The 12390-nt window shown below is 32.9% G+C and overlaps 1 protein-coding gene across 3 annotated transcripts in view; it reads left to right on the plus strand.

The window, feature by feature from the left end:
* Window positions 1-12390, plus strand: part of IBTK (inhibitor of Bruton tyrosine kinase) — an 85349-nt gene that overhangs the window by 19191 nt on the left and 53768 nt on the right. For all 3 annotated transcript variants that reach the window (XM_031964593.1, XM_031964592.1, XM_031964594.1), the window contains exons 3-9: window positions 189-285; window positions 1364-1488; window positions 4427-4537; window positions 5722-5892; window positions 7018-7135; window positions 7234-7414; window positions 12198-12321. In XM_031964593.1, coding sequence (XP_031820453.1) covers window positions 189-285; window positions 1364-1488; window positions 4427-4537; window positions 5722-5892; window positions 7018-7135; window positions 7234-7414; window positions 12198-12321 — 927 coding nt within the window. The remainder of the gene's footprint in view (window positions 1-188; window positions 286-1363; window positions 1489-4426; window positions 4538-5721; window positions 5893-7017; window positions 7136-7233; window positions 7415-12197; window positions 12322-12390) is intronic.

Here is a 12390-nt window from a genome sequence, read left to right on the forward strand (position 1 = left end):
GAACTTATAGTGTTTATTTTAATTTTTCTTAGATGTTGTGAATGTTATTTAAATCTATAAAGTAAAGAATCACTTTATTTTAATCTGTGCTTTATGAACAAGATTGCTTTTCTGTGTTCTTTATTATGTAAGGAATAAAATACTGAATTATAGGCAAACTTCTGATATAAGATTTTTGCTCCCTTTAGCATGGTGTTAGTTTGTATATCCAGGATAGAGAAGGTTTATCAGCTTTGGATCTTGTAATGAAGGACAGACCAGCCCATGTAGTATTCAAGAATACTGGTAAGATATTTTTATGAACACATTTTTCATAGTTTTATAGATTTAGAGCTGGAAGAGACCTGAAAGCTTATTTAGTTGACTCTCTCATTTTTTAGATGAGGAAATTGAGATCCATACAAATATATTATTGGGGGATCCTAGCAATATGTTCAAGAAAATGTGTATTTAAATTGTTCCATTCTGCATTTGCTACCTTTTAGACATAAATTTAGACCCAGGAGGAGGGGTGGGGCGAGAAGGAAGGAGGGGGAAGGAAGAGAGAGGGGAATGGGGAGGATTAAGAAACTGAGATCTAGTCTTTGGGGGAAAAGTGACAATTGAATGTATACTCAATAAATAGTTTAGCATAAAGGGAAGAAGGTAGAGAAAGAATGTACATGGCTCCACCTACTAATTTGACATAATACCAGTCTAATTTTTTTTTCTTGCTTTGAGAATGATTGAGGAGCAAAGGAAAGTGCTTTTCATTTGATAAATAGAGAAGGAATTAAATGAAAGCTGCCCCAAAATGAATGAAAACAAGGATACTACTTTCCCCATTTTACCCACTGCCTTGAGCACTGACCTATAGTTACTTCAGTAGCTAAAATATTTTCTTTATTATGGGTACTATTATCATACCATCTATGATGCAAACTTTAATCCCTACAATTGAAACTGATATAAAAAAATAGACATAATTCTATCATAAGATTTGGTTAACCCCTCAAATTGAAACTAAAAATTTGTATCAAAAACCTAAATGTAATATTAATCCTAATGTTTTATATCATTTACCAAAAACCAACCAACCAGCCAACCCATTTGAAAGTGAGGATTTCCCTTAGTAACCAGTATTGAATTCCACATTGACTGATTTAAGTTTTTCTGTTTGGAAAAGTATCAGGGATTATCTCAAAATTAGTCTCAAAATTCAAGTAATTTGAAAGCTTTGTTATAAATATGATTGTATTCTCAATTGTTAGTTTTGTTATACATATTTAATTTAGTAAAGTTAAATATGCTTATAATTATCAATGTTAACAAAAGTGATCTTTTATTTAAAAAAAAATAAAATGAATATTTATTTTCATCTTAGATCCTACAGATGTGTATACTTGGGGAAATAACATAAATTTTACTTTGGGTCATGGAAGCCAGAACAGTAAGCATCATCCTGAACTGGTAGATCTCTTCTCCAGAACTGGAATTTATATCAAGCAGGTATTTATAGTATAACATTTAATACTTTTAGAATCCTAAATAACAATAGCTGTCTGTCTGATAATTTAGGATTTTATTTAAATTAATGTTTAACAGCTAAGAAATATGTTTTCATGACAAGATTAGTCCTATAATAATATATTCTTTTCTAGCACGAACTTGATTATATTTAATTTTATTTAAACTAATTATTGAGGCTTTGAAGCTATTGAATTTGGTCCTTGAAGAAAAGCAAGAGGTGGAGATGAGAAAGAATAGAGTTCAAGGCATGGAAGACAGGGAAAATTCTCAGTTGGAAAATAGAATGTGGTGTTTGAGAAATAGCAAGGAGGCCCCTGTCACTGGCTTATAGAGTATTTGGAGGTAAATAAGAAGAAAGAAAACTGAGAAGGTAAGGAGAGTGCTAGGTTATGAAGGATTGAATGTTAAGCAGATTATTTTATATTTGATCCTAGAAATAATAGGGAGCCACTGAAGTTTATTGAGGGACAAAGGGAAAGGGAAGATAACATGGTTAGATTTGTACTTTAGAAAGACTGCTTTCAATAGCTAACTGGAAGATGAACTGGAATGGGGAGAATCGTGAGTCAGGGAGACCAATTAAAAGGTAGTACAGTAGTGCAGATATGAGGTGATAAGCTTAGACCTGTACCAGGGGGCTGTGTCAGGGGAGAGAAGGTATATTAGTGACTTGTTTAAAAAAAAAAAAAATTCCAGATTGAATATGGGCAATGAGAAAGAATGGGAATCCAGAATACACTTAGTTCTGAACCTGGGTTATGGTTGATGGCAGTACCCTTGTTAAGGGTATGTGTAGGAGAGGGGAGAATTTCAGGGGAAAAGAAATGAGTTCAGTTTCGAGTTTAAATTGTCTGTGAGACATTCAGTTTGAGATGATGTCTAATGGGCAATTGGAAATGGGAATCTGGAGGTTTAGAAAGAAATTAGGGCTAGCTAAGTAAACTTGAGAATCATCAGCATAGAGATGACAATTGAATACATATAAGGTGATAAGATCACCAAATGATGTTGTATAGAGGGAGAAGAGGTCAGCTTAGGAACCCGGGAAACACCCCTTTTAGGAGGTATGATTTGGATAAAGAGTTAGCAAAGAAAAATGAGAAGGAACAATCAGGGAGGAAAAGAACTCATTAGAGTAGTATCATGGAATCCTAGAGAGAAGAGAATATCAAGAAGACATAATAATTTGACAAAGTCTACAGAGATATCCAGAAGGATAATTGAGAAAAAGGCTATAAGATTTTGCAACTAAGAGATATTGATAACTTTAGAGAGAGCAGTTCTGGTTTGAATAATAATAAAGTCAAAAAAACCAGATTATAGAGAGTTAAAAAGAAAGTGAGAGGAAAGAAATTAGAGACAGATAGTAAATCATTCTCTTAAGGAATTTAGTCACTAAAGGGAGGAGAAATATGGAATAATAACTGGAGATGAATGGATCTTTTGAAAATATTTTGAGAATGGAATTGTTGGAGTGAATTGGAATTCTTGGTTAGCCAGAAAACAATGGAATTTTTCAACTTTCATAGAAAATCACAGACAGAATGAAGTGGGTCGGGGAGAAATAAAAAATAAAATTACCCTTTTCAAAACTTAAAGCAGCAGCAATACAAAGAACAAAAGAAAGGTATTTCTATTGTTAATTTTTTGCATATATAGTATTTCAAATTGCATAGGGATTATTATTCTTTTCCTCCTGAAGACATATATCTAGAACTTTTGTTAGACTGTATCTTTCTCTTTGTCTATTCATGTCATCATTTGTTTTTTACAAAATGATAAATACACAAATGTTTGTTATATAGAGTCTAAGTATTTTATTTAAAGACTAGCCTAGTTTATTTTGGTAAGAGAACAGATCACTTATGGGTGTCAACTTTTGATGTGAGAATTATAGACAGCTCACATAGTTCTTCATTGTTTAGTTTTTCAGTACTGTTTTAATCTTAGGAAATGCTTGGTTCCAGAGTAGTCAGATAATATAGTTCATCTTCATGCCCTTCAATGACTGATTCTTTCTCACCTACCACATCTAATCATTTATCAGTACCATTTCTTAAATATGTCCCTTTCCTTCCTTTTGCATGGCCACCATCTTAATGTAGATATTATATTCACTTAAACTACTGTAATTACTTCCTTATTGGCCTCCTTGTGGCTCAATTGGCCTCCCTGTGGCTCAAGTCTTTTCCCTCACTAGAATCATAGCTTATTGGTTATAGCTGCCAATATCATATTTCTAAAGAATAACCTGATAGTGTTATTCCTCTGTTGAAAAATACCAATGTCCTTTTATTGCCAGTAGGCAGTAATTCTTTTTAATAGACTTCTTTTAAGCTTTTCACTGTCTGTTTTCTGTCTGCTTTTCAAAACTGATTATATATTACACCTCTTAACTGTAGCTTATCTCATATATGCATGAAGGAATGAAAAATCATTTGTTAATAAGCACGTAATATATGTTAAGCACTGTGCCTTTGAATAGATGGTTCCCAAAGTCTGGAATGTGCTCCTTGCTTGCTGCTGCCTTATTTAGAATCCCTTAGCTCCTTTCAAAGCTTAGCTTGTGTCACTTCGTACTGGAAGCTTTTCATGAATTCCCTCAGCTTCTGTATGTATTTATATGTATGTGAATTGTTTTCCCTTATAGAAGTTTCCCATATATTAAGTTCCTTGGGGGGAGGTATTATCTACTTTTTTTTTTTGGTATGTCCAGTGCTTAGCATATAGTAAATCACTGCTTAATAAAACTGATTGAGGATTTTAAGTTCCCTTCACTTGGTCTCTTTTGTAAGCTAGTATCTAGTTCCTTATCTTTTCTTTAATATTTTTTAATTTGAATGTAATTATAACTAGGAAGTATATTTTGTGTGTGTGTGTGTGTGATTTTTAATAAAATTCTTTTTTTCCCTCCTAGGTGGTACTTTGTACCTTTCATTCAGTTTTTCTGTCTCAGAAAGGGCAAGTTTACACCTGTGGTCATGGTCAAGGAGGACGCTTAGGCCATGGAGATGAACAAACGTGCCTGGTATTTTGAAAAGCAATTTTAACTCATAATTTACTCACTTATATAACGCTTTGATTAACTGGAATTTTAATTTTCAATATATTTTTCACTTGGGTCGTCCTGTTTAAAAAAATGCCATAGCATATATAAATAATATGAGAAATATACTAAAACAAATTAACTACAGTTTAAGATTATGCATTCAAATCCTTTTTCATCAAAGAAAATTATGTATATTATCATTCATGTACTTATTACTCATCAAATGATCAGCAAGAATTTGAAATAAAAATAAGTTTTGGTTTAATTCACAGTTAAAAGATTATACGAATCCCTAAATATTCCAGTTAAATATGGTTTTATTTTACAGTATTAAATTTCTTTGTTAAAAGGTTGTGGTTTAAGAATTTAGGGCATGGTTTTCTTATAAAACTCTAATTTTCTTTTGATACCTAATTTCATGTCAGTGAGGCTAAGTTATTGGATTCATTTAAAATCTATTTTTATTTCTTTTTTAAAAAAACTTTTCTCTTTAAAAGTCATCTGAAAAAGCTTTTCATTTGGCATATTTGCCATTATAAAAGATGTGATGAAGTGGAAGGAAAGCTGACATAAAAAGAAACTATCCAAAATTTACATTGTTTAAGCAATTTTAATACATAATTTGTTCAGTTTTATAAGGTTGATTAATTGGAAATTTTAATTTCCAAAATACAGGGTTTATAGTACCTCTACTTATATTTTCTTCAGTCAAGGTTTTTGTGGGATTGTTTGTTCAGGGTGAATAGTTATGTCAGTATTTTTTGAACTCTGACTGGTGACTGTGCTTGAAAAGACACATAAATAGAGTTATGTGATGTACTATTATTTTCATACAACACTGAACACTTTGGGCAGAGATCTCCCTTTGTTGTTAAATAACTAAAACAGTTGTAAAATAACTAAAACAGAAAATACTAGATTCAAACTAAATGAGTAGTAAATATTGGTTCTATTATTTCATTTAAGTAGCTGGCAGTTTGTTCTAAAGAAACTTGTTCCCTTTCTTTTATAAACTGACATCTTCCTTGAGGAAAGGGAGCATTTACTTTGTGGAGAAATAACCAATTCATGGATTTTCTTTGGCTCTGTAGCACCTAGAGTTATTTCGTTTTTGCCTTAGAATAAATGTGTGATAATAAATTTAATAATCCTTTGTATTTTAGGTCCCTAGGCTGGTTGAAGGACTAATTGGTCATAACTGCTCCCAAGTGGCAGCTGCTAAGGATCATACTATTGTTTTAACTGAGGAAGGAAGTGTATATACTTTCGGTCTAAATACTTTTCATCAATTGGGTATTAGTCCTCCACCAGCTAGATGCAGTGTTCCGAGACAGGTAAAAAATTCTCTTTAATTTTCAACCACACTTACTAAATAATCAAAGATAATAGGATAGTAAATTATTTTCTTTACATTATATCATTTAGACATATAAACATTTATAATCATATATTACATATCAAATTTATGTGTTGGTCTTTTCTTGTTTTTTTATTTCAACATTAGTGCTACATGTCACTTTGTTTTTATTTTTTTAAATCAAGACAGTGGCTGTCTTACTACACTGCTCTATTCAAAGTCAGGAAGATGTGGGTTAAAAACCATGGGCAAATCACTTAATTTTGCTGAGTTTCAGTTTTTTCATCTGTAAGATGATTTTGTGAGGTATGCTGCACATGGCCATGAGCATGCACTTACGTGAGAGAGAGAATTCCCTTTAGAGCAGAGACTGTTTTTTTTTTTCCTTATTTGATATCCAGCACTTCATATAATATCTGGAACATAATAGGTGCTTAATAAATATATACTGTATTATGGATTATAAAGATTCAAGTGAGATTATAAATGTAAAGTACTTTTGACTTTCAAAGTACTAGATAGATGTCATTGGCATTATTATTCGTAGCAAATAGATCAGTAAATAGAATCTATTAGTGATCAAATGCTTTCTAGACCTACAAACTTCCAAATTAGAGTCTGGTGTTTTGTTAAGCATTTATTATTTTGCTGCTCCACTAGTAAAAGAAACTCAGGAGACAGGACAGTTGACCATTTTGTGGTAGATACTATATAATTATACAATCTTTATTGTTGTGGATATGTTGAATAAAATAAAAATTCATGAGTTTGCAGATGACTAAAATGAGATAAATGTTAAAGTTCGGACTTATTATAGGGAGGCAAGTTTCTAGATAAGTGCATTATTTTTTTTTTCATGCTGATTGCTTAAGTAAACTGATAAATGTTAAATTTTAGACTTATTAAAGGGAATCAAATTTTGAGATAAGGATGTCATTTTTTTCTTGTTACAGATTGGTTAAGTGAGCCTTAATTTTCCGTTCAACCACTTTTTAAATGAATTAACCATAGAACTCCATATTTGAATCATTTTATCCACCCTTAAATGCTGGATAACAATGAACATATACTTGCCACAGATATCATTTATTTTTATGTATAGATTCAGGCAAAAAATCTGAAAGGAAGAACAATTATTGGAGTGGCTGCAGGCAGGTTCCATACAGTGCTATGGACTAAAGAAGCTGTTTACACTATGGGACTAAATGGTGGACAACTAGGTGAGAGACCTTTATTAATAAGACATGAAATTTAAATAATTTTAAAATCTTCAAAAATAATATTTTATAATATACCTAATTTGTTCAATCCTTTCTAGGATATTTGCTAGATCCCAATGGAGAAAAGTGTGTAACGGCTCCCCGACAAGTCTCAGCTCTGCATCATAAAGATGTTGTTATATCCTTGGTTGCTGCAAGTGATGGTGCCACAGTGTGTGTTACAAAGAAAGGAGATATTTATTTACTTGCAGATTATCAGTGCAAGAAGATGGCTTCAAAGTATGTATTTACCTGTTAAAGAATAGTTTTTGATTTAATTTGTCTCTGTGGCTTTAGGAATTTGTATTAAAACATAGACCTACAAATACATATATATGATGCATGTGCAGATTGCTTCTTTGGGTATAGGTGATAAATAATTTTTTTCCATTTATGTATAGTATTAATGATATTCATAGATATGTAGAATTTAAGAATAGTAGAGATCATTTTAACTCAATCTCCTCTTTTTAAAGGTAGGAAACTTCTTTCAGAATAGTTAGGTGGTTTATCTGAAGCCAGGTTATCAGTTACTTGTATTTTGGCAATATTTGCCTCAAACATGTGACCCCATTGCCACCTATTTCCACCTATCAAAGCAGTATATGGTTATTAATAACGTCTCATTTTCTAGAGTGCCATATTTAAGCCTTGTTTCCCAAGTGGCATATATATATATATGCCTGCTCTATCCTCACTCTTTAACTCTGATTCCTTCCCCTTCCCCCCTCAGCATCAAATTCTAGTCTTAATTTGTCTCTTGACTCCAAACACTTTTTCCTTCAAGTGGCATATATATATATATTTTTTTTAAATGCTTTTCTTCTCTGTTACTAAGCCTGCTCTATCCTCACTCTTTAACTTTTGTTTCTTTAATTCTTTAACTTGTTTCTAGCTGTTTAGAACCTGCTAACCCAGTCATGGCTACTTCTTGTATGTGGCCTGTGATTATTTCTGAGTTTTGTTTGTCTTAGGTGATGAATAGTGGAAAGGTGAGATGTCCAACTGCTGGTCTTTGTCATTTTTAGGGGTTTGATTGAACAATGGGAGTTTTAAAAATAAGAAGGTAAAAGTCATCAGTGGGACACTCTTTGCTTTGGATACTCTCATTTTTGGTTGAAGCTTTTGCAATGTTACATTGTTGTCTTAGGAGTTTCCTTGTTATTCTTAATTTTTTATGGTAGAACAATGCTGTTTGTTGGCTTGTCAGCAGCAAACAAGAACAGCAGTTTTCAAGTCAGAGGATCTGTATTCACAATCTAAATCAGATACTTATTTACTGTGTGACTTTGGGCAAGTTATTTAACCTTCTTGGGTTTTAGTTTCCTCATCTGTAAAATGGGAGCATTGTGCTAGATGGACTCTTAAGGTCTCTTCTAGTTTTATATTATGATCCAACATAATTAATGTATATGATTACTATGTTTCACCCCCAAAATTCATGCCTAAATAGTATGTTTCTGTCTTTCATTAACTTAGATTATTTGCAGATTTTGTGATAGATTTGAGTGCTCTTTGGAGTAAGGCTATTGCTTGCTGAGTCTCAGGTCCTTTATACAGGTGACCAATATAATGAATGTTCTTAGATAACTGCTTGAAGAAGCTCACATTAAGTGCCAGATTACTTAGATTTGTTTGGAGCTTTGGAAACTAATAATGTTTCTATTGCTGGAGAAGCAAGTGGGAATGAACAATGTACCTGGAATGGTACCTATTCGGATAGGTGGAGTGAATCACAAATGTGGCTGAGTGCCCCTTGCAGAGGTACAACCTGGAGTGGGAATGAAGATGTTGTGACTCAGTGAGAGGGGTTAGGAGAGAAAGAACATGGAGTATGAGAGTACGTTGAGGATAGGAGCTGTTTGATTTTTGTCTTTGTGTAATTAGATCCTAGTACAGTGATTTACAGGCATACCCTATCTCCCTGATTTTTGTTAGCACGAGAAAATGCCAAGCATAGAATAAAGAAAAGTTTATCAACAGTAGAGTAGGATTTCAGGAGGACCCAATGGAATGGGATGGTAGAGAGGAATGTGGAGAGTAGCGCTCTATATCTGATACACAGAGATGAGAGTACTGGCAAAAGTTATGACTAAGAAAAAATTTCACCTCAGCAGATTTCAACTCTTGAATCATTGAGATGAGAAATGCAGGAGTTGGGAATTTGTTTTTAATAGAAAGTGGGGAACGGGAGAAAAGAATCAATGGATTACTATGCTTCTCTAGCCCTACACCCAATCTCCTAAAAAAGTCCTGTTGCTAAAAATGGAATTGATGCTTGGTAGTGAGGTGAGCATCTTTTGCTGGTACTATAGGTACGTTAGACTTTGGAATGAAGGGACAGTTCTGCTTAGATATTAGGGTTAGTAAATAGCTTGTGTTCCAGTTTCCTGATGAGGCTGAACTCATAACTGATGAGCTCACGAAGATGCAATGTGGCACATATGAAAGACACTTGGTGCACAACAAAAGTATGCAACTTCCAAACCTTTGCTCTGTTTCTAACTTCTGAGTGAAAGCAGAACAAGTTTCATCCCATTTCTATGTTACAAGTCCTTTAAATACTTGGCAAGTGTCTTGTCTTCCTTAAGTCATGTCCATGTTCTTTCATCTTTACCCAGTTGTTTTATCAGATTCTCATGCAGGGTGAGCTTAAATCCTTTTATGTTAATAATTCTTCTTTGGACACTCTCTAACTTACCTTTATCTTCCTACATTGGTGCACAATGTAAATACAATACTTCAGATGTGGTTTGACCAAGGCAGAGTACAGAGAAATTCTTATCTTCTTTTCCTAGAAGTAATGTCTCTCTTAATATGTTCTAAGATTTTATTAAATCTTTTTGGCTGCCATATCATGTTATTGCTTTATATTAGGTTTATAGGCTGTTAATATCCCTCTTCCACAATCTTTTTCATGAATTATTGTCTTAATTCTTCCAGATTTTACTTGTAAAGTTGAGTTTTTCGAACCTAAGTGTAAAACTTCACATTTGTTCCTTTTAAATTCTACTTCACTAGATTTGACTCAGTATTTTATCCCATTTAACAAAATTTAAATCCTATTATTTTATGTATTAGCTATGTCTCAGCATATTTTTGATATATATGTTATTGTTAAAAGAAATCATTGTAAAAATATTAAATAGCCTAAGGTAAACTAAGTAGTGAGCCCTGGGTCACCACACTGTATATGTTCCAAATGAATATCAACTCATTCAGCATTGCTCTTGTGTCATTGAGTTCAGAATACATATAATTGTACTGTTGTCTAGCCTGTATCTCTCCATTTTTTCCCTACTGAAATTTTACCTCTGTGATAGATTTGAGTGCCCTTTGGAGCAAGGCTATTGTAGGATCCCTTCCCTAGGTGACTGATGTGGTGAATGAGTTCTTTGGAGCTCAAAGAAGCTCACACTAGGTGCCAGCCTCAAAACTTCATAAGAATAAGCACAACCAGAAAACATCTCACATGAAGAGCAAGCACATAACTATCAAACTTTGAGTTCCTAAACATACAGCTCCTTAGTACTTTTGATATTCTGAAGCTCAGAAATTCCTTTATACCATTCTGTTTTTTTTTCTTCCTCCCTTCAAAGAAAATGTAGATCTAATGGAGGGGAGAATGTGGCAAAGTTGCAATACTTGTGTCAGAAATTATTCTACTTTTCCTCCATATGCCTACCATAAACTCTAAAGGTAGATTTCTGATATTTACCCTTCGTGTCTTCCTTACCAATTTTACTGTCTTGGGATATGTAGGCTTATTACTTAGTTATATTTCCTGAATTCTTTATGGTTATAAAGTATATAATAGACTAAGGAAGATTTTTTGGTTTTGTTTTGTTCTGGGCCTTTGATTTCACCATGATAAGGCACTTTGTATAGATACCTTCTGGTGAAGGTTGGCAACTTTTTCATTACTTATGAAGCTGAGAGAGTTGCCTGAGTTTCTGATAAGGTAGGTGATTTTTCTATTATTATATACCTAATATATGTTGAAGATAGGATTTCTGGGGGTTCTAGACTCTCATTCTACCCCTATATCCATTATTCTATGCTCTTTAATGTGTGTGTGTATATGTGATATCATATGTTCAAAAATGGCAATGAAATTGTGAAGTAAGTAAAAGATGGTTTTTGCCACCTTCTTCTAAGACTTTATAAGCCAATAACTTGCTTTGTGTTATCATAGAGATTTGGTCAAATACCTCTATAGGATATTTGTATAACCTCTATAGGATATTTGTATAAGAATGTTTTTGAGGCTGCAAGAAATGGGTCATTAATTGTTGGATTTCAGGCACTGTAACAGATGGAGAGATACTTTGGGATAAAGAATCTGTCCTTTATCCTTCAAATCATACTGTGTAATTGACTACTTACTTATAGGGATATCCTTATTTTTCCTTGCTTCTTAAATACAGATTATATCTAGATCTTTAATATAGAAGATCATCTTGTTATGAAGTTAAAATTAATTAACAAAACAATTTATGCAAAGCAAGCTAGTTTAGTATATTAGATGATGATTTTATGTCTTTTTAACCTAAAAGCTATGTTCAAAATTGCTCAATTCATTAAGTACTATGTAACTGGAAAAGCATAGAAATATAGAGATATTTTCAAAACTAATCTTACAAAGAAGTGCATGTGATATAAAAGACACCAGAATGGTTCTAGCTATTCAAAAATATCTCCTTATTTGTGGAATGATATTAGAACATAAAGTACTTCATAGATTTTTAATTTGCCTTTTTCTTTGTTGAAATGTAAATAATTTTTGGAGAATTAAGTTTTTAGTAGAGGATTAGGGAAAGAGAATAAGAAAATATTTGCTACTTGTTGAAGATCCAGGTAAGGTGGATAGAAGCACAGGGAAAGGAGAAGGAAGAGGCTGGTATTCAACTAAGACAAAATTCACAGTTTTTTGTCATTTTAGCTCAGTGGAGCTAGACAGTTCTTTGAAATTAAGCATTTTCTTTTTTGGGGAATGCTAACTTGTTATTTTGTCTCCACTTAGGCAGCTCAACTTGAAAAAGGTTCTTGTGACTGGGGGACATATGGAATACAAAGTTGATCCTCAGCATCTGAAAGAAAATGGGGGTCAAAAAATTTGCATTCTTGCACTGGATCAAGCTGGGAGAGTAAGTATCTATGGTTTCTTTTATAACTAAACATATATAAGGATAAATAAAGATATCTAGGGATGTGTG

Source organism: Sarcophilus harrisii, chromosome 4 (genome assembly GCF_902635505.1).
Source record: "Sarcophilus harrisii chromosome 4, mSarHar1.11, whole genome shotgun sequence".
Taxonomy (NCBI): Eukaryota; Metazoa; Chordata; class Mammalia; order Dasyuromorphia; family Dasyuridae; genus Sarcophilus; species Sarcophilus harrisii.